The sequence below is a fragment of the Sciurus carolinensis genome, chromosome 10, assembly GCF_902686445.1.
Source record: "Sciurus carolinensis chromosome 10, mSciCar1.2, whole genome shotgun sequence".
In the NCBI taxonomy this organism is placed as follows: domain Eukaryota; kingdom Metazoa; phylum Chordata; class Mammalia; order Rodentia; family Sciuridae; genus Sciurus; species Sciurus carolinensis.
The window spans coordinates 127,779,298-127,800,069 of NC_062222.1; the positions used below are offsets into that span (position 1 = coordinate 127,779,298).

A 20,772-nucleotide genomic window follows, 5' to 3' on the forward strand; every position below is an offset into this window, starting at 1 on the left:
CAAACCTTGTAGGAAGGAAAAACTGCTAACTTGAAAAACAAAAACTTGAGTTTCCTAAGGACCTAGTCTAACGATAGCCAATGTAAATTTTTTCAAAAATCAGCATTTTGACATGAATGAAAATGTATTTTAGATCTCTTTGATCATCACATAACAATTTAAAATGTTCCTATTCGTAGTTTTAAGTTTTGCTATTTATTTTAATGAGGCATAAGCTAACTTAGAGTATGTCATTTTGCGTAGTATCTACTTAACACAAATTGAAACCCTGTCACTGAGTGGAACTAGAACTATTTGCCTGGGGAGATCCCAGTAAGAACAGCAGCAGTGTAAAGCCATGGTGTAACAGATTTGGGTTACTAAATGGCAAATGAGTCAGATGAGGTTGCCAGGAGGAATCAGAAGAATGTCATTGTAGTCTAGATATTGCCATTGCCCAACTCTACCAACATCCTTACCCATTAGCCACCAATGTCATCACCACAAACATATTCAGATGTATAGCTGTAGTCGAGAGAGCTTAAATGAACCAAATGAGTTGTTCTTTGAAAGCACTTGACTACTAGCCCTAAAGAGCTGAAAATCAGAAAAAGTCTTGTTTTGACGATAGAAGAGTGCAAAGTTGTCAAGCCTATCTGGTGACCAGCATGTCTATAGCATGCTGAATAGCTATAAGCCTAATATTTAAGACTGAGGGTCATGTGAGCATTACACAGAGTAGATGAGACACCCTTTGGACTTAAAAGGTTCTGTAAAAGAGTAGTACTGTTCAGACATTTCATTATATGATTTTTTTTTCTGCGGGTGGCGGGGGTAACAGGGATTGAAACCAGGGGCACTCAGCCACTGAGCCACATCCCCAGCCCTATTTTGTATTTTATTTAGAGACAGGGTTTCACCGAGTTTCTTAGTGCCTCGCTTTTGCTGAGGCTGTCTTTGAATTTATGATCCTCCTGCCTCAGTTTACTAAGCCGCTGGGATTACAGGCATGGGCTACTACACCCAGCTCTGTATTTATTTTAAAGTAAGACTGTATACTTCGGTTTGGCAAAATACGCTAGTTCTGCATATCATAACCAAATGTCCTTTGGTTTTAAGTAATATTTTAAAAGGAAAACAGATATGATGCAGTAATTGAAAAGACTGGTACTATGTTTTAAAACAGCCTCTTGTAAAAATGTGTAACACTCTTGAGTATAACCAGAGCCCAGCTCATTATATGATTTCTATGTTTATTGATTTTGGTGGTAGTTACGAAGCAACTACTGGGTATTTAGCACTGTGTTCATATCCAGAGAAAAAAAATGTTAAATTCCTTTCCTTCAGATCTGCAAGGGGTATTCAGACACAAAAATAGTGGAGAACCTGCAAGGGTTTAGAATAAAGTGCAGTATTTTTGACTCTTAAATTCAGAGATGACGTGAGATTTGGGTATAGGTTTTGGTTAAAGAGAACAGAGGGCAAGGCTTCCTAGGAGGGAACAACATTCAGAAACAGATGGGAATGTGCCCATGACCTTGTGGAATAAGACAGCGGTCTGCCCAGAATGGAGGGTGTGCATTAGGGAATAAGGAAGAGATACGACTAACATCCAAATAAGCCAATTTCTCTTTCAACATAAAAACCCATTGAAATAGGTGACCAGATAGTATCCTTTGTAGGCTATAGGAGCTGGCCACCAAATAGACTTGACAACTTTATACTATTATTACATCAAAACAGGACTGTTTTTCTACTGATTTATCAGCCTCATTAGAGCTGGTATTCAAGCTGCAAAGGAAAGAACAAGGTTAGGATTTCCAGTTCAAGTGTACAACACCTTACTTAGATGCTGTAAAATTCAAATGAAATAATTCACGTGACTGCTCTTAGAGAACACGGGCATTCAACAAATATTAATTCCTCCTTTTCTCAAAGTGACTGTGATCTGAAACATTAAAGGATTGAATCCTGCAAGGCTAAATAATGTCTTTTTTGACATATACTTACGTAACCCATATATATCAGTTGCTGTCCAGTGGTATCTGAGTACACTTTTTACCCAACTTACACATGCATAGTTCATTGTATTCAGTTCCGTAAGAAGGTAGGAAATAAAACTTTTGTACTTCTGGAATGGTAAATGCTTTACCTGTGCTTGTGTTTAGAGGCCATAATAATACTATTGAACTTTTTTTTTTTACAAGGTTGATAATGTGAAATTAAACCTAAAATGCCTTAACACTTTTTTTTTTTTCCAGCATGCCACAAATGAAAACTGATGAGAAACTGAATTTGTCTGATGGGAATACAGCAAGTTGCCCTATGAGCCCTGTTAAGATGTGCCTTAATCGTCCCATTGAGTGGAACCTGAATTTGAAAGCAGCATCTCTAGCAAGCTGTACAGTTCATAACCAAAATCCCACAAGTGAAGAAAAATAGATTGCAGTTCTTGTTTTGTACATCATTATTATTTCTGCTGAATAAGCAATTACCAATTGATCTTGAAATATTTCCAATCCTGTGATTTGTCTTTATATTGTCATTAGCATTAATCATTTTTATTACATTCTTTGTATTTTTTTTACATGTTTTACACCTTACCATTGTGGAATTTTGCAGTACAATTTTGATGTTTCTCTTTTTAATGGTATTTTGTGAATTTTTTTATGCCCTAAGTTTAAATACATAATTGTCCCCAATTTCTGTGCACAGTTTTAATGTATAATACATTATGTAATGTAGAAAACTAGTGTTGTAAAGATTGTGATGCTGACCTGGCCCATGGAAGTTGTATAATAGGTGGATACCAACTACCTCGAAGCAAACTGGCAAAAGAAAAGGCAAAGGTATCTTTTGGAAGTAAATCTCTTTCAAAGTTATATATGTACAGAAAAAGACTGATCGTAGTCTACCATCAGAGAGCATGTTTCCATTCGTGAAAGGACTGCATTGGTCAGCTGTGGCTCTCCAGTCTGGGCTGAGAGAGGAATGGCACAAGTGCACGTCAACCTTCAAACCTGTGCCTCCGAGTAGACAAGAACAGTTTGGCCTAAGTCACCAATTTTAGGAAGAAAATGGAAATTTATGTATACCTGTTGGTTTCATTGTATTTTAGCCATTAATTTTAAAGTTTAAAGGGGCGTCATTTAGAAACAGGATAATATTCCTTATCAATTCTACATACCATCAGCAATGGCTATGTCATTTTGTCTAAAATTTGAACAGTAAGAACACTACAGGTTTGGTGCTTAAATTTATTTCTCCCGTGCCAGAGAAAGCAAGCTGTGGTACGATCTGTACCAGAACATGGCTCCCTTCCTTTTGGATAGCCTGAACACGTGTAAATGGGATTTTAGTGTATTGTGTCTAAAGACTTCCTTATAGCATAATTTGTGTGCCATTATCTCTCTTCCTTCCTTTCTACCGAAAGTTATTTTTTAAGTGACAGGGATTTAACAAAAGATATAACTCATAAAGAATTTGAAGCACAGGAAAAGACAGAGCCAACAGAATGAAGAACTGTCGTCTGTTTTTATTGGTTTGCATCATCACATCTGCCTTTTCCTTTTGTTTAATAAGCATTCTTGCTTTTCTGAGTCCTATAAAGCACATGTATATATATAATATAGCAACCTAGTTCTAAAACCCAGCAATATTACTTCAGCTCTATCATAAAACATCACATTAAGTAAATAAGCTCTGAGAAATAAAGAAGCACAATTACTAAAACATATCCATGTTAAAACATTTCTATTCTAAGTAATAGGTAGTATCAGAGGAGTAAGAAAAGGTGTTGGGTGTTGTAGAAAGAAGACTAATTTCATATGGTGCAAGTTTCAAAAGGTGATAAATGACAGGGAAGAAAGCTCATAAATTAGTATATCAAGAGGACTTCCTGTCATTCTTCTCTCACTAATAGTAGTACCATTCACAGTTAATATTTTTTGTTATTTTGGCCAATACCAAAGCAGCTTCATAATTTCTATGTAGACATCTCCCTAACCTAGAAACACAAGTGGACTCCCACAGGCAAGTGCTTTAGGAGGGGAGATTACCCCTGCAGGTAGCATAAGAAAGCATTTTTAGTGGAGGAGTCTCAAGATTGTCAAGTAACTGTTTAACTTGGAAGACAAGCACTTTGGTTCATTACACTGGTCCTCCTCAAGAAGGTCCTTCTGGCCAGTTTGTAGAAATTCATTTGTCCTTGAAATGTCACCTGTTAAGTGTATGCTGAAGCATTTTCACCTGTGTTGCTGGATCTGCTCGCGAAGCTTCTCAAATGCAAGCTCCTAATTAGCTATACCTAAAAGTTTTCTATAATGCATAATAGCATAAGAACTGCCTGGGGAGCCTATTTAAAAGCAGATTCCTAGGCCCACCTCAGATTCTGATCAAACCAATATATGTGGCTAATGCCAGCAATCTTTGTATCACACCAACGACACACGCCAGAGCACAACAAAAGTCTTCAGAAAGACATCAGGTTTTTTCTGATTTTGACGCAGCTTTATTAAGGTAAAAATGAACATAACTTTAAAAGGACTCCACCTTCATCATCTCTCCTAATTTACATCTTCACTGAGAAATTGTGCAAGGTTTAGTTTACTTTTTTCTAGAGCTGCTGTTTTGGCTCGTCTTGGTAATCTCATCTTCATTTCTGATTCTGGTTCTGGAACTTCATGATCACTAAACAAACATTGAAAATACACCAGTTAAGATACAAGCTTTAAAACCAGTTTATTTATAAATAAAACATTTTTGTTTCTGACATTCTATCAGTGTGTAATTGGTAGCCTGATTCCATTAACTAAGCTTAAAACTAAAATCTCAAAACAGTAACCAAAAACACAGACTAGTTATCCAGCCAAGTTGATTGTGGAAAACCTAGCTAATTTTTTATATACTACTGAAACCTGGTGTTATACAGGAAAATAAAACACCAAATTTTATAACAAAGTTTATAATTAAATAGGGACCATAACAACCATCCAAAAGAGAGGTTTTTAGAACTCAAGAAGTGGGAAAAAATTAAGTTCTTCTGATAAATAAATACCTAAGACAACCCTCCCCCCCACACCCCACCAAAAAAACAAGTTTAAGAATTTTCAGTTCCAACGAGGGCTTAACTGACAGACTCCAACACCAAATACTACCACATAAACCATTAATGTATTCAATTATAGGCAGGATTATTCTATCACTGTAAATGTAGAGAACCCAAAAGTTATCTAAATGAAGAGTTTGTTAATTCACAATCAAAAAGGAGTCATACATACAGGGTCATGCAACTACAAAATTAAATGGAAATAAAAATTGAGAGAACATATGAAATATGTCTACCTAGTAACTGTACAGGCTATGCCAATTAATAGGCAAAAGCACACAAGCCATAGTCAAATGCTCTTGATAATGGAATTTTAGACTATGTATCAAAGTCATAGCTATTTATAGTTTTTACTACATTGTTATATATACTGAGTCTCACAGAAGAATTTTTTTTCTACTTCTAGACAAAAAAGAAAAAAAAAAAAAAAAAAAAGGGAACATAGCCTCTTCATATATTCCAGACATGCATGGCATACCTTTCAGAGTCAGCCTCAGCAATCTGACGTCTCCTGTTTGTCCTAGTTGAAACTGACACTTTTCTCCGTCCTTAAAGATAGTTATCAAAATTTAGAATGTTTTAAAAATGTAGTTTCTGGTCTATCTGAATCCTTTATTTTCAACACACAATCCTCTAACACATTTCCTTCTTGTTCCCAGCCACCTTGATGTCAATTATCAATATATCATGAAGAAAGAACCCAAGCAAAATTAAAATTTATATTAATTTCTTTTGTTAGGCACTGATGATGAGCAATGGGAATTAATACAAAGCAAGTTGCAAAAGAAACAAATTTTAGCTTAATGAATTTGGGGACCAACACATAAAAATAATCCTAAATTTTAAAATAACTATTATAGCTATAGCACAATCCAGGGGGAGATTAATGAAAATTAAGATTAGAAAGATAGGTGTCATGAACAGGTCCTAAAGAGAGAGAAATGTAATTTCATTTCAGAGATGGGGCTCACTATGATGCACAGGCTAGTCAAACTCCTGGACTCAAGTGATCCCCCTACCTCCACCTGAGTAGCTTGGGACTACAGGCATATGCCACTCGACACAGCTTGAACCAGAACTTTAATTGGCAATATAATGGCTTCTTGTAAAATATTTAAACATATACATGAACAATTCAAATATGTGTTCTAAAATATATTTCCATGTAAAAACTAGAACCTTTATATACTAAGGGTTCCAAAAATTCCACTTGCTAGAAATTTAGAAGGTTAAGAAGACAAAATTTGGCATGTATAAAAGTTTGGGCTATTAAAAAAAAAAAAAAAAGGCATGAAATTCTCATGATATATCATGTGACTAAAAGTAATCTGATCAAAACCAAATTTTGAAGTTCATAATTTATTTGAACCTCACATCCCCTACTTGAGTTAGACTCCCTCTCACGCCTCACTTGCTTCTACAGTGCTTTATCCCCAAGATAGCCAACAATGTGGGACAAATCTGGAACAACAGTCAGTAATTGGTGTTGAAATAACTGATTGGTTATGAAACACTCTTAGGGTCAGATTAAATCTGCTTAGAAAAGGGCCTTAAAAATATTTTTTCAAAGATTAAAATCATGGTTGGCTCATGGGTGGGATTATTAGTATTCTTTATAGTAAGTAGTCTGCTTGAATGTACTGATTCTTCTGTAATAAGCATGCACTGCTTTTGTAATAAGGAAACAATAAAACAATAAAGAAATATTGAATTTCATATTTTTTTCAAAGTGATTCCCTAGTAGTAAACATTTGCTTTATTCCAACAAATTCTCTTGTTAGATAATCCTTGGGAAATAAATTAAGTTGGGAAAATATTGAATATGATGGAAAGAAAACAGAAAAACATGCTCAGTCACATAAAGGATAGAACACAAATAACTCATAAAAGTATCACTTAACAAAATCTTAAATTTAACCCAAATAGTCCTTTATAATATAATCTATTGTATCATGTTTCTTTCAATCAAAAGCACTTGAACCAATTTTATAACTTTAGCCATAAAGTAAAAAAAAAAAATAAAAAAATAAGTAAAAGGAAAGTTAAAGATACCTAAGACATTTCGAAATCACTATCCCTACGGAAACAAAGACAAGGAAACTTCAAAGTATTTTTCACTGGAAGAGAAAATTGAAACCGTTTTATTATGGGAGCTAGTCAATCCATACGCTACCTCTGTTAGTCTTTTGCTGAGTGGATTTTGATGCCTGGGTTGCTTTTACATCCCTGACAGGAGTCATATATACTTCTTTATTCTTTTCTATTAAAGGAAATAAAACAACAGTATAAATCAAAGATAGTCTCATGAAATATTTCAAATTGTCTTCTCATCTTTCATAAAACAATTGGCAAACAGTCCTATTAGAACATATTAAAAGGTTATCATAAATCACTATTCAAAAAAAAAAATGTGAGTACTAGGAAACAAAATTGATAAAATGGTTATATAGTCAGAAATATACACAGAAAAATGTGAAAAGCAGAATAAACACATCAATAATATACTTTCTTGAGAGGGTTATTAGAAAGTTTTCATTCATTCCTGACATCCAAACACATTAGAAGAAAAAAATACATCACAGTAAAAAATTTTAAAAAATGTTTTAAAGTCTTTATCAATATTCAGGTATGTCATTACCATCATCATCTTGAAAAAGAGTTGTGATCATGTTGGCATCTTGTACTGCCACAGCTTGGTCACCAAGTTCTTTATTTCCTTTTTCTAACTGAATCTTGATTTTTTCCAAAGCTTTCAGACATGTCCTATCTTTTACTTGCTATCCAAAAGCAAAAAAAAAAAACAAAAAGCAAAACTTTTTTAAACATGACATTTTCTAATCTTAAAAAAAAAAGAGATACATACCAATATCAAGTTGTTTACAAACATTCTAAAAATTATATGAAACTTATGAAGGGAATATTTACATCAAGTGAACAAATTCACAATGTGCTAACTAACATACAATTTAATACAACCACATAAATTCTACTCCAATGAATATAAACACAAGCTAGTTAAGAGTAATTGGAGCTGGGTAAGGGTGGCACATGCAGCAATCCCAGCAACTTGGGAGGCTAAGGCAGGAGGATTGCAAGTTCAAGACCTGCCTAGGCAATTTGGCAAAACCCTCAAATAGCAACATTCTGTCTCAAAATAAAAATAAAAATTAAAAAAATAAAAAAGGGCTGGGGATGTAATTCAGGATTGAAGTACCCTGGGTTCAATCCTCAGTACAAAAGGAAAAAAAAAGAATTAATTAGAAACTATTTTACCTCCAGAATCTCATTCAACAGAACCAGAAGATCTTTTGCAAGATTGCTACTGAGCTCTAAAGAACTCAAAGCTTTTGTATAGACCCGAACTTCTGGTGAGCATGGATTTGTTAAGATTTCATTGCAAATTTTTATAGCCAAATTGTCATGTACTGTTAAGGCCTAGAAAATTAAAGAGAAAAATCTTTGTAAATCAGAAGTGATTATTACAATACAGTTCTCTTCACATCTAACAAGCATTTCAACTAGTTACCTTGCCATAATCCCAAATGCAAAATATCTAAAGTCAAATTTAACACCTCCCTCACCCCAAAATAAGCTCCTTCACTGAATTCTTGTGGTGGATGCTATGGCCCAGGTCCACCTTCTTTAGGACTGAAGCATCTCCCAGTTGTTCAGAGTTTTGGAGGCTGGAAATTCCCAGCAGCAGAAATGATCCTAGGCCTTGCTGGAAGGCACACCTCTTCCTCTCAGGGTCACTCCACATTCAGTGACTGGCCAGTCAATGCACAGGTACAATGACCTATTTTCTCAAGTCTAAACAACTCAAAGGAATATCCCAGTTCTGAAACCCGCTCTGGGATTAGCTGAGCCTCAACTTGCAGCACCTTGGCCCTACCCCAGCCTAGCCCCTCACTCCTTTAGAGATGTTGGTGCCTGTGAAGTTTTCTGTTACTCGTACTAAGGATCTGAGAGCCCTTGGACTCCGCCATTTCCCGTGCACCTTGAGCTCTTTCCTTCAAGCTGCCTGTGCTCAGAACTTTTTCATTGTTGTTTTTAACTGTATCACTTTCTATTATGTCTGCTTTGCAGCACTACCTTCTACAATCATCAAATTTATCATACACAGGCTGATATTTTTCAACTACCTGATAATCCTGGGAATCCTTGACCTGAGGGTTTAATCCACTTGGTCTTGTCAGGTCTACAAGCAACTCTGCAACATTTGTGATATCCACTTCAGCTAAAGGAGATGATGCAGGGGCACTGGCCAGTGTTTGCAGAGTTGGAAGAAAGGCTTCTTCAAAGCATTCCTGGTTTGTCCTATTGAAAAACAATTTGAAAGTACACTTGCATTATTTCAAAGAAAATCATGATTCTAAAAAATATTATATATATGATTCATTCCATCAAGATGAAGTACATTTTCATTGAGAAAAGAGTCAAATAATTTAGATAAGTAAATTCTTCTCATTTCATCATATATCCACTGAGGAAAGAAAAAATATCATAACAAAATAATGTTACAGATATAATTCATTGGTGGGGGGTGAATCTGTCATCTTCAAGTCAGATTTTAATTTATCAATAGAACTCAATACCTGCTTGCATAAGCAAATATGGGGAAGAAAATGCCCAGGCAGTGTCGAAGTCGAACATCCTCTTCCGTCACAGGATTGTACCATAACAAAATGAGATGAGAAAGAATCCTGCTGCTGACCAAGAGCCCAGAGAACATCAGTTTGGCTAGTCCTTCGGCAGCTCCTGTCCTGAGTTCAGACACCTAATAAAGATGACATTCATCAGAACAAGCTTTTATCTATATTTTCCTTTTAAGGCTCACAACACAGCCTGTCCAACAATATTTTTAAATAAACTATTAAAAAATCCCATGTTATAAATTTGTTAAGAGGTTTTCTTTCTTCACAGCTAGAGTAATGATTTTAGACAAATCATTCTAGCCACGAAAACTTTAGAAGAATCAAGAGTTCTTTTATAAATGTTAGGGGGAAAAAAACAAAATTATATTTATTTAAATGATTAGTATTTCTAAGAAAACACTCAGCAATAGTCCCTGTCATCAGAGGAAGTGCTTATAAAAGAAAGCTCCAGAAATGAGAGTGGCAATGTGTCTGAACAGGGTTGGGTGTGAAGAGAACGTATACCAATGAATATAAGCATTCCTAGAAAGTACAAAAATCCTAGAGAGAAAAGAAAAGAGGCTGCAGTGGTGTTCAGATAAAGGTACTGGTATAACGGTGGTTAAGAATACTGGCGGGGGCCTGGAATGCAGCTCAGCTGGTAGAGTGCTTGCCTAGCATGCAGCATGCACAAGGCGCTGGCTTTAGTTCCCAACACCACCAAAAAAAAAAAAAAAAAAAAAAAAAGAACACTGGCTACAGAGACTGAGTTTGATTCGAGCCTCTGACACATCCTAGCTGTGTGATCCTAGGCTTACCTTCTCTGCCTCATGTTTTTCATATACAAAAAGGGGAAGACAGGAATTATCACAGAAGACAGCCACAAATGTGAAGAAAAGTACATGTGTCATCTATACAGTGAAGCCTCAATAAATTTATTTTACTGATGGAAAGTAAGTTTACTTGATAGTCGGATTATAGAGACCTTGAAAATAAGGTAAAGAAATTCAAGCCTACTGAGGCATGATGTGGAACCACTGAAGTTTTACAAAAGTTGGGGAAACAAAGTGAGATTTTCAGGAAAATCACTTGGCAGGTTACGACATAGGAATGAAAGAAAAGTCTAAATTAGGGGGACAGAAGTAAAAAGAATAAAATGAGCAAACAGAAGAGTTAGTTTAAAACCTTTCTCCAAACTCAAAATTATACAATATAGAAGTTAAGAACCATAGTAAATGCTGAGCTGCTGGCATGGGCCTTCCTCAACTAGCTCACTCAGGGCTCACCCCAGTGCTGAGGGCAGAGATCTTATTTCACTTAGCACTTTTCTCTCAAGAGTATCTACATGGGATGGATTCAAACTAAAAAGCTTTTTCTCAGCAAAGGAAACAATCAATAATGTGACAAGACAGTCTCCAGAGTGGGAGAAAATCTTTTCTACATACACTTCAGACAGAGCACTAATCTCCAAAATTTATAAAGAACTTAAAAAACTTTACACCAAAAATACAAAGAACCCAATCAATAAATGGGCTAGGAACTGGGCAGACACTTCACAGAATAAGATATACAGGTGATCAACAAATATATGAAAAGTGCTCATCATCTCTAGTGATTAGAAAATGCAAATTAAAACCACCCTAAGATTTCATCAAACCCCAATTAGAATGGCTATTATCAAGAACACAAGCAATAATAAGTCTTGGTGTGGATGTGGGGAAAAAGGCACACTCATACATTGCTGGTGGAGTTGCAAATTGGTGCAGCCACTCTGGAAAGCAGTATGGAGATTCCTCAGAAAACTTGGAATGGATCCACCATTTGACCCAGCCATCCCACTCCTCAGTTTATACCCAAAGGATTTCAAATCAGCATATTACAGTGACACAGTCACATCAAAGTGCAAAGCTGCTCAATTCACAATAGCTAGATTGTGGAACCAACATAGATGCCCTTCAATAGATGAATGGATAAAGAAGTTGTGGTATATATACCCAATGGAATATTATTCAGCCATAAAGAATAAAATTATGGCATTTTCTGGTAAATGGATGGAGTTGGAGAATATCTTGCTAAGTGAAATAGGCCAAATCCAAAAAACCAAAGGCCAAATGTTTTTTTCTGATAAGTGGATGATGATACTTAATGAGGCGGCGGTGAGGTGAGGAGAAGAATGAAGGAACTTTGGTGTAGAGGAAAATGGGGCAGGAGGGGGTGGGGGAATGAGACAGTCTGTATTACCTGTGTACATGTATGATTACATGAACGGTGTGAATCTACATCGTGCACAACCATAGAATGAAAATTTGTACCCCACTTGTGTACAATGAATCAAAATGCAGTCTGAAAACATAGAAATTTAAATTTTAAAAAAAGAAGAAAAAAAAAAAAAGAGTATATGGTGACTGGTACAGAACCAGCCCTCACACATTTCTGTAACGAAAGAACCATTCTGCCAGGACAGTGGCGCACTGTGATCCCAGCAGCTTGGGAGGCTGAGGCAGGAGGATTGCAAGTTCAAAGCCAGCCTCAGCAACTTAGCAAGCCTAAGTACCTCAGGGAGACCCTGTCTCTAAATAAAACATTTTAAAAGGGCTAGAGATGTGGCTCAATGGTTAAGTGCCCCTGGGTTAAACCCCCAGCACCAAAAAAGAAAAAAGAACTGTTCCATCAAATAAGCACTACTACCCCTACTTAAAGATGAGGAAACAGGCAGGAGACAGGAACTACCTTACAAAGATTCACACTAATACAAGCAGAACACAAGTCTACAAGTTTAAGCTGCTAACTATGACATACTTTTCTGATAACAAAAGTAATGCATTTGCAGTTGAACGGCAAGAATTGGAATTCATCAGAACTACAACTCTTGAAAGCATAAAAAGGTTGTTACTTATGGTAAAGAGTGTCAAGCCAGTCTACAATTTTAAGTAGTGATAGAAATAAATAAGGATAGTCAGAAAACTCTGTCAGTCAGAAAAAGATTAAGTGTATCAATATTACCAAAATGAAGATCATTCACTTAATATGAAATAAGTTCAATGTTCAATAGTTTTCTACCTTTGCATTATGAATAATGCCATGGCACTGGACAATTCAGAACAGGAAATAAGAATACTACTTGGATAATGACTCAAAATTTTTAAATTGTGTCTAATATTAGAATTGTCACCCAGATCTCTTTTGGTTGCTATTTACCTAGAATATTTTTGTCATCTTTCACTTTCAACCCACTTGTGACTTTGGATCTAAAGTCAGTCTCATAATGTAGACTAATGGAATAGAAAACAGAGACAACCCACACAGACAGTCATCGGATCCTTGACAAATGGGCAAAAATAAATAAATAAACATGGGAGAAGACCTTTTTAGCAAATGGTGCTAGGAAAACTAGATATCCATATACAGAAGAATCAAACTAGATCCTATCTCTTGCCTCACATAAAAGTTAATTCAAAGTGGATCAGAGACCTAGGAATTAGACCAGAAACTTACAAATGCTAGAAGAAAACACAGGGTCAAGACTCCAATGTATAAGCACAGCAAAAACTTTCTCAATAGAACTCCTAAAGCTTAGGAAATAATACCAAGATTTAATAAATGGGACAGCATCAAATAAAAAAGCTTCTGCATAGCCAAGGAAATGACAGTGTGAGCAAAGCCTTGGCATGGGAGAAAATCTTTTGCAGCTACTCTTCCAACAGAGGAATATCCAGAATATATAAAGAATTCAAAAACCTTACCACCAAAAAAACAATCAGATTAATAAGTGGGCAGATGAATTAACAGGCATTTCTCAAAAGAAGAAATACAAATGGCCAAAAACTATATTAAAAAATGTTCAACATCTTTGGCAATCAGGAAAACGCAAATCGAAACTACACTGAGATTTCATCTCACTCCAATTAGAACACCAATCATGAAGAATACAAATAACAATAAATGTTGATGAGGATGCAGGAAAAAAGAGCACTTATTAATTATACATTGGTGGTAGGATTTTAAATTAGTAAAAACCTCTATGGAAATCAGAATGGAAGTTCCTCAAAAGACTAGAAATGAAACCACCACATGGCCAGCTATACCACTCCTTGGTACTTATATAAAAGAAACTAAGGTCATTATACTATTGCAATACACAGATACCCATGTTTATAGCAGCAAAATTCACAACAGCTGTTATGGAACCAGCCTAGGTGTCCATTAACAGATAAATGGATAAAGAAAATGTGGTATATATAAACAACAGAGTTTTACCCCATCATAAAGAAGAATGGAATTACGTCATTCAAAAGAAAATGGATATGTATACACCACAGTTTCTTTATCCATTCATCAGTTGAATGGAATATTATTCAGCCACAAAGAATAAAAATATTATGGCATTTGCAGATAAATGGATGGAATTGGAAAATATGCTAAGAGAAATAAGCCACTCCCAAAAAGTCAAAGGCCAAATGTTTTCCCCAGTAAGTGGATGATAATATATAATGGGGGTGGCGGGTAAGAGAAGAATGGAGGAACTTTAGATTACATAGAGGGAAATGAGAGGGGAGGGCATGAAAAATGGTGAAATGAGACAGACTTCATTACCCTATGTACATGTATGATTACACAAATGTTATTAATCTACATTGTGCACAACCATAGAAATGAAATGGTGTACCAATCAAAAGCAGTCTGTAAAAATTTAAATAAATCAAATGAATCAAAATGCAGTCTGTAAAAATTTAAATAAATAAAAAAGAAAATGGATGGAAGTAGAGAACTTCATATTAAGTGAAATAAGCTACATTCAAAAAGTCAAAGGTCATGTATTTTCTATTACATATGAAAGCAAGGGAGAAAAAAGGTGGAAAAGGGGGTTCTGATGAAATAAAAGGAAGATCTATGAGTACAGATATGGGGATCAAGGAAAGGAAGTATGGGAACAAGGAGGGAGGAAGGAAGGAGAAGGGGAGAGACTAGGAATGAAATTGACCAAATTATGTTATATGCATGTATGGATATATCACAATGAATCCCATTATTATGTATAATTATAATGCACCAATTAAAAAAACTAAAAATAAAGTGAGTCACTTAAGAGAGAGAATTTGAGTTTTTTTTTTTTTTCCCTCTGTCTTTTGAGTGGAGAGTTTAATCCATTTACAATTAAAGAAATAATAGATAAGGGAGAACTTATTTCTGTCATTTTGCAGTCAAAATGTTTTAAGCCAAAAATATTGACTTATAAGACTCAAAGAAGGACATTACATATTCATAAAAACATCTACACACCAAGAGAGTCCCAAAGTATATAAACAAACATAGCGATTTGTTCAGTTAATGCTTAGAACAACAAGATCAATAAGCAGTCAGAGGACACTGGTAAGGAAATAGAGAACCTGAATAACACTATGAAAATGACTAGACTACCAAATATATATAGAACACCAACAACAGCAGAATATACATTTTTATCAAGTTCACAGAGAATATTCTCTGCAAATACACATAAAACATTCTCAAAGGATAGATTGTTAGACCTAAAACATATTTCAATAAATTTAAAGACTGAAATAATATAAAATATCTTCTTCAATCACAATAGAATGAACCTAGGAATAACAAAGGCAAAACTCAAAAATTCACAAGTGTGGAGATATACATATATAAAACAATATACCCTCATATACACAAATGGATCAAAGAAGAAATCACAAGAAAAAATCAGATAATACTTAGAGATGAATGAAAATCAAACACAACAAACAAAAACTTATGAAAAGCGTGCTCAGAGAGAAATTTGTAGCAGTAAACATCTACATTTTTAAAAAAATCTCAAATTCATAACTACTTTAAGAAATAAGAAAAAGAAAAACCAGACCAAACTCAAGGGTAGGATAAAGGAAATAATGAAGATTAGAGCTAATGTAAACAAAACAGAAAAGTAAACAAAAAGTCATATCTTTAAAAAGATAACACAACTGACAAACATTAACACTGCAAAGAGAGAAGATACAAGGAACTAAAATCAGAAATGAAAGCAAGGTAAGAGGGAAAGTTTTGGGGAATGATATCAGCCAAATTATACCATAACAATATTGTGTCCACTTACAAATATGTAACAAATTCTATAGGTATGTATGACTACAACGCACCAACAAAAAAAAGTGGGGGAAGAAAAAAAAATCAAAGTGAGGACATTACTACTACCTTACAGAAATAAAAATATAATAGGAAAGCAACAAGATGAAACGGACAATTTTTTAGAAACACACAAATTCCCAAAAATGACTTAAGAAGAAATTAACAATCCAAACAGATCTATAGCAAGAAAACAAACTAAATAAGTAACAGAAAATCTCCCCAAAATCAGTCCAGGACCAGATGTCCTTATTAGTAAGTTCTACCAAACTTTTAAAAAATTAATACCGTCTCTCAAAAACTTTCTAATAAATAAGAGAGGATATTTTCTAACTCAGTTTATGCGGTCAATTTACCGTAACACCAACCCCAAAGATACCACAAGAAAACTACACACCAACATCCCTTACAAATAAAGATGCAAAAATCCTCAAACAACCAAATCCAATAATACATTGAAAGGAATATATAACATGTGCAAGTGGAGTTTATCCCAGGAACACAACAGTGGTTCAACATAAGAAAACCAAGCAATGTAATGCACTACATCCAAAACAAAACCCACATGATCACTTCAACTGATGCAGAAAAAGCAGTGGACAAAATCCACACCCTTTCATTAAAAAGCAAATGAAAAGCAGAGACAATTTTATAGATCGGAACTTCCTCAAAATGATAAAAAGCATATATGAGAAACCTACAACTAACGCATTCAGTGGTTAAGACTGAAAAATTTTCCCCCAAAATTGGTATCATAAACAAGAATATTTGCTCTTACCACTTAACTACTGCTGTTCAACACTGCAGTTCTATCCAGACACATTAGGTAAGAAAAAGACACCCAAATTGAAATACCATGTATTTCCACTGATAACATGATACTACATACAGAAAATTCGAAAGAACACACACACACACACACACACACACACACACACACGAAGCCCACTAGAGTTAATAAAAGAATTCAGCAAAGCTGCAGGGTGAAAATAAAATCAACGCAAAAATTCCAGTTTAGTTTCTATCCACCAGAGTGAATAATTCCAAAAGAAAATTAAGAAAAAATTTCCATTTGCAATAGCATCCAAAAGAATAACATACCTAGGAATAAAAGACTTGTTATGCTAAACACAAAACATTGCCAAAAGAAATTAAAAGACAGCCTAAATAAAATCTTTTCTAATTTAACATTAAGGATTATCCAGAAAAATGAAAAAACTGCACATGCATATTATGTATCTAACAAGGATACACTTACCAAACAATGTAAAGAAAAGAAGTCCATAACTCAATTTAAAAATGGGCAAAAGGCTTGAACAGACATTTTCGCAAACAAGATATATAAATGGCCACACAGATGAAAAGATACTCAACACTAATCATTAGGTAGTGGAAATGAAGACCACAATGAGAAACTATTTCACATATACTAGGATGGCTACAATTATTTTCAAACAGAAAATAAGTGTTGAAAAGGATGTGGAGAAATTGGAATCCTTGTATACTGAAGACAGGAATGCAAATGGTTCAGATGCTTTGGGAAACAATTTGGCAAATCCTCAAAAAGTTAAACAAAGAAATACCATATGACCCAGTAATCCAATTCTTGGTATATAACCCAAAGAACTAAAAACAGGCATTCAAATACATAAATGTGCATGTTCACAGTAGCACTATTCACAGTAACCAAAAGGTAGAAATAGCCCAAATGTGCTTCAATAGTTGAATGGAAAAACAAAATGTTATATACATAAAATGGAATACCATTCAGCTACAAAAAGGAATGTGGTATTGCTATAAGCTACAATGTGAATAAACTTCAAAAACATTACGCTAAACGAAGCCATACAGAAAAAGGGTCACACATTGTATTATTCCATTTATATGAAATACCCAGAACAGTAAATTCATAGTAGTCTGGTTGTTATCACGGACTGGTGAGCAGGAGAATGAGGGACAACTGTTCACTAGATACAGTTCCTCTTGAGATGATGAAAGTGTTTTAAAAATTAGATATAGATAGTAATCGCACTACACAATGAAAGTGCTAGATGCCAAATAATTATTCAATTTAAAATTCTTAGTTTTATTATGTCAATTTTGCTTCAATGAAATGAAAGCATACATGGTCAATATAAACATTTTTAAACAAGTTAAATGTTTTTATATGCTATAAAAATGTAGTTCAAGAGTAACTCAAGGAAAAAAAAATTTAATCTCATAGTCTTTCTTATACCTCATACCTACTCAATGTGAAAGTATTCTAAACAATTGCTTAAAACCTGTGGGGGAAAAGCTTAAGTCTCTACATCACAAATTATCTTTTATGAAATAAAAGATATTAACTGCCTTTAAGAGTCATTTATTTATACTGCAATCCTGTGTATACCTCATTTGTTAGTGAGAAATTATGTTAAAAGTGAAAGCTGAGATTTAATTGATATCAAAAAAGCAAATTTAAAAATTTTGTCCAACTTTAAAATTTAGTTCTAAATATATAAAGAACATAAACAAATTAGATGCTGCAAATGACATTTCATAACCATAGGACTGGGACTATTTCTTACCTCACTATCTAAGAAATCAGAAAGGAGTTTCAAAACATTTCTAGCTGTAGCAGTCTCCTCAACTTCTGCTGATTCTTGTTCACCATCACAGTTTACTTCTGCATCTTCACTTTGAGGGGCTTTGACTTTTTTAGTTTTAAATGGTTCAATCCCAAATGCCATCAGTTGGTCAAAGATTGCCTTTAAAGCGCTTACTTTTATTGTGACATCATCAATTTGCAAAACCTAAAGTGAGACATACCCCCCAAAAAGCATTCAGTACAATGATTTATTTACCCTAATAAAATTATCATGCATCAAACTTTTAGTCAAATTTTAACTGTCAAGTATACAGAAAACAACGCTTCTCAGAAGTGTAATTAAAACTGCAATTTAAAAAATACATTTATTTGTACCATAATAACTAGAACTCTATTCCTTAAGAAAAAATAAATTCCAGATTAGAGGCTGGCTGAATATATTATTTGTCACTTTCATTATAAAAAGAACAATAATATCAACTGTGGCTTTATCTTTTTTTTTTTTTTTTTTTTTTATTTTTTTTTTACGTTTACATAGGGTAATGATGTTTATTATATTTTCCCCTCCCCCCCACCCCTCCCACCCCTCCCACCCCTCCCACCCCTCTTTTCCCTCTACACAGTCCTTCTTTCCTTCATTCTTACTGCTCTCCTTAGCCTAACTCTAAACCTAACCCTAAACCTAATGCTAGCCCCTCCCACCCCCCATTATATGTCCTCATCCGCTTATCAGCGAGATCATTCGTCCTTTAGTTTTTTGAGATTGGCTTATCTCACTTAGCATGATATTCTCCAATTTCGACCATTTGCCTACAAATGCCATAATTTTATCATTCTTCATTGCGGAGTAATATTCCATTGTATAAATATGCCACAGTTTCTTTATCCATTCATCAACTGAAGGACATCTAGGTTGGTTCCACAATCTGGCTATGGTGAATTGAGCAGCAATGAACATTGATGTGGCTGTATCTCTGTAGTATGCTGATTTTAAGTCCTTTGGGTATAGGCCAAGGAGTGGGATAGCTGGGTCAAATGGTGGTTCCATTCCAAGCTTTCTGAGGAATCTCCACACTGCTTTCCAGAGTGGTTGCACTAATTTGCAACCCCACCAGCAATGTATGAGTGTTCCTTTTTCACCACATCCTCGCCAACACCTATTGTTGCTTGTATTCTTGATAATCGCCATTCTAATTGGGGTGAGATGAAATCTTAGGGTAGTTTTGATTTGCATTTCCCTTATTACTAGGGATGTTGAACATTTTTTCATATATCTGGTGATTACTTGTACATCTTCTTCTGTGAAGTGTCTGTTCATTTCCTTAGCCCATTTAAACTGTTTAGTTTAAATCAAAATTATTGATTTAGTCCATCCATCAAGAGAAAAATACTACATTCTAAACAATGAAAAGCATTTGTTAGAACATCAGTACTCTTCTAAGTTTTTGAGTTTCATTAAAGAAAACATTTTTCTCTTATAAGTTCAATAAATTCAGGTTTCTTTAACAGTGAATTCAGTTTTCAACTGGACTCTTCTATAAAAGGTGAACCATAAAAATCAGTAGTTTAAGTCTATCATGAGTTACAAAAACACAAACCAAATTTCAAAGTCATGAAAAAACAACTCAATCTATTAATGGAGATTAAGTATATTCTATAAAGTGATTACATTTTGATTAATGAAAAAATAGCTTGGGCATATAATCTGGCCTTTAAAATAAATTTTAAAACATCTATGATAAGTAAATTGGTCAAACTAGTAAAATCAGAAAAAAATGACTTAAATTTTCAAAACTTTCTGAGGGCAAAACCCATAAATCTGTTAAATCCAAATGCTCATAATAATACTATAATGAATGCTCTCTACAAATCCCAATCTATCTATCCTAATCCTAATCTATCTCAGCAGCAACTTAGTTTTCCTCACTCTTAAAGAAGTCCCTTATAGAACAGGTGTGATGGTGAACTGTAATCCCAGAAGCTCAGGAAGCAGAGGCAGAAGGATGGTAAGTTCAAAGCCAGCCTGAGCAACTTAACACATCCTGTCTCAAAATTTTTAAAAAAGAGCTGGGGGTGTGGCTCAATGGTTAAGAGTGCCCCTGGGTTCAATCACCAATACTAAAAAAACAAATGTCCCTTGCTGGGCAGCAATATCCAAGATGGATTCTCACTTAAGATTTTCAAATGAAATAATTTCCCTCTTCTGTCTTTCTAACAAGGGCTCACATATTTCTTGCATGAAATTTTATTACTAAAACTTAACAGAAAGCATTGATTTCTTATCCCCCTAAATAGTTATTTTTCTCTAATCTAATATCTTCCAATGACAACCTTGA

General features: G+C 34.6%; 2 protein-coding genes across 5 annotated transcripts in view; one reads left to right on the top strand and one right to left on the bottom strand.

Annotated features, from left to right (window-relative positions):
- Lcorl (ligand dependent nuclear receptor corepressor like) overlaps positions 1–6,399 on the top strand; it is a 141,207-nt gene extending 134,808 nt beyond the window's left edge. For 2 of the 3 annotated variants that reach the window (XM_047567453.1, XM_047567457.1), the window contains one exon: positions 2,241–2,392. In XM_047567453.1, the coding sequence (XP_047423409.1) occupies positions 2,241–2,254 (14 nt within the window). In that variant the 3' untranslated portion in view covers positions 2,255–2,392. Of the gene's footprint in view, positions 1–2,240 lie in introns of all 3 variants that reach the window. The other variant, XM_047567456.1, reaches the window with a different exon arrangement.
- The window catches only part of Ncapg (non-SMC condensin I complex subunit G), a 44,438-nt gene continuing 27,446 nt past the window's right edge, over positions 3,781–20,772 (bottom strand). For both annotated transcript variants that reach the window (XM_047567461.1, XM_047567462.1), the window contains exons 14-21: positions 18,417–18,641; positions 9,682–9,863; positions 9,229–9,403; positions 8,360–8,521; positions 7,725–7,863; positions 7,260–7,346; positions 5,565–5,634; positions 3,781–4,668 (exon numbers count right to left, since the gene is read on the bottom strand). In XM_047567461.1, the coding sequence (XP_047423417.1) occupies positions 4,545–4,668; positions 5,565–5,634; positions 7,260–7,346; positions 7,725–7,863; positions 8,360–8,521; positions 9,229–9,403; positions 9,682–9,863; positions 18,417–18,641 (1,164 nt within the window). In that variant the 3' untranslated portion in view covers positions 3,781–4,544. The remainder of the gene's footprint in view (positions 4,669–5,564; positions 5,635–7,259; positions 7,347–7,724; positions 7,864–8,359; positions 8,522–9,228; positions 9,404–9,681; positions 9,864–18,416; positions 18,642–20,772) is intronic.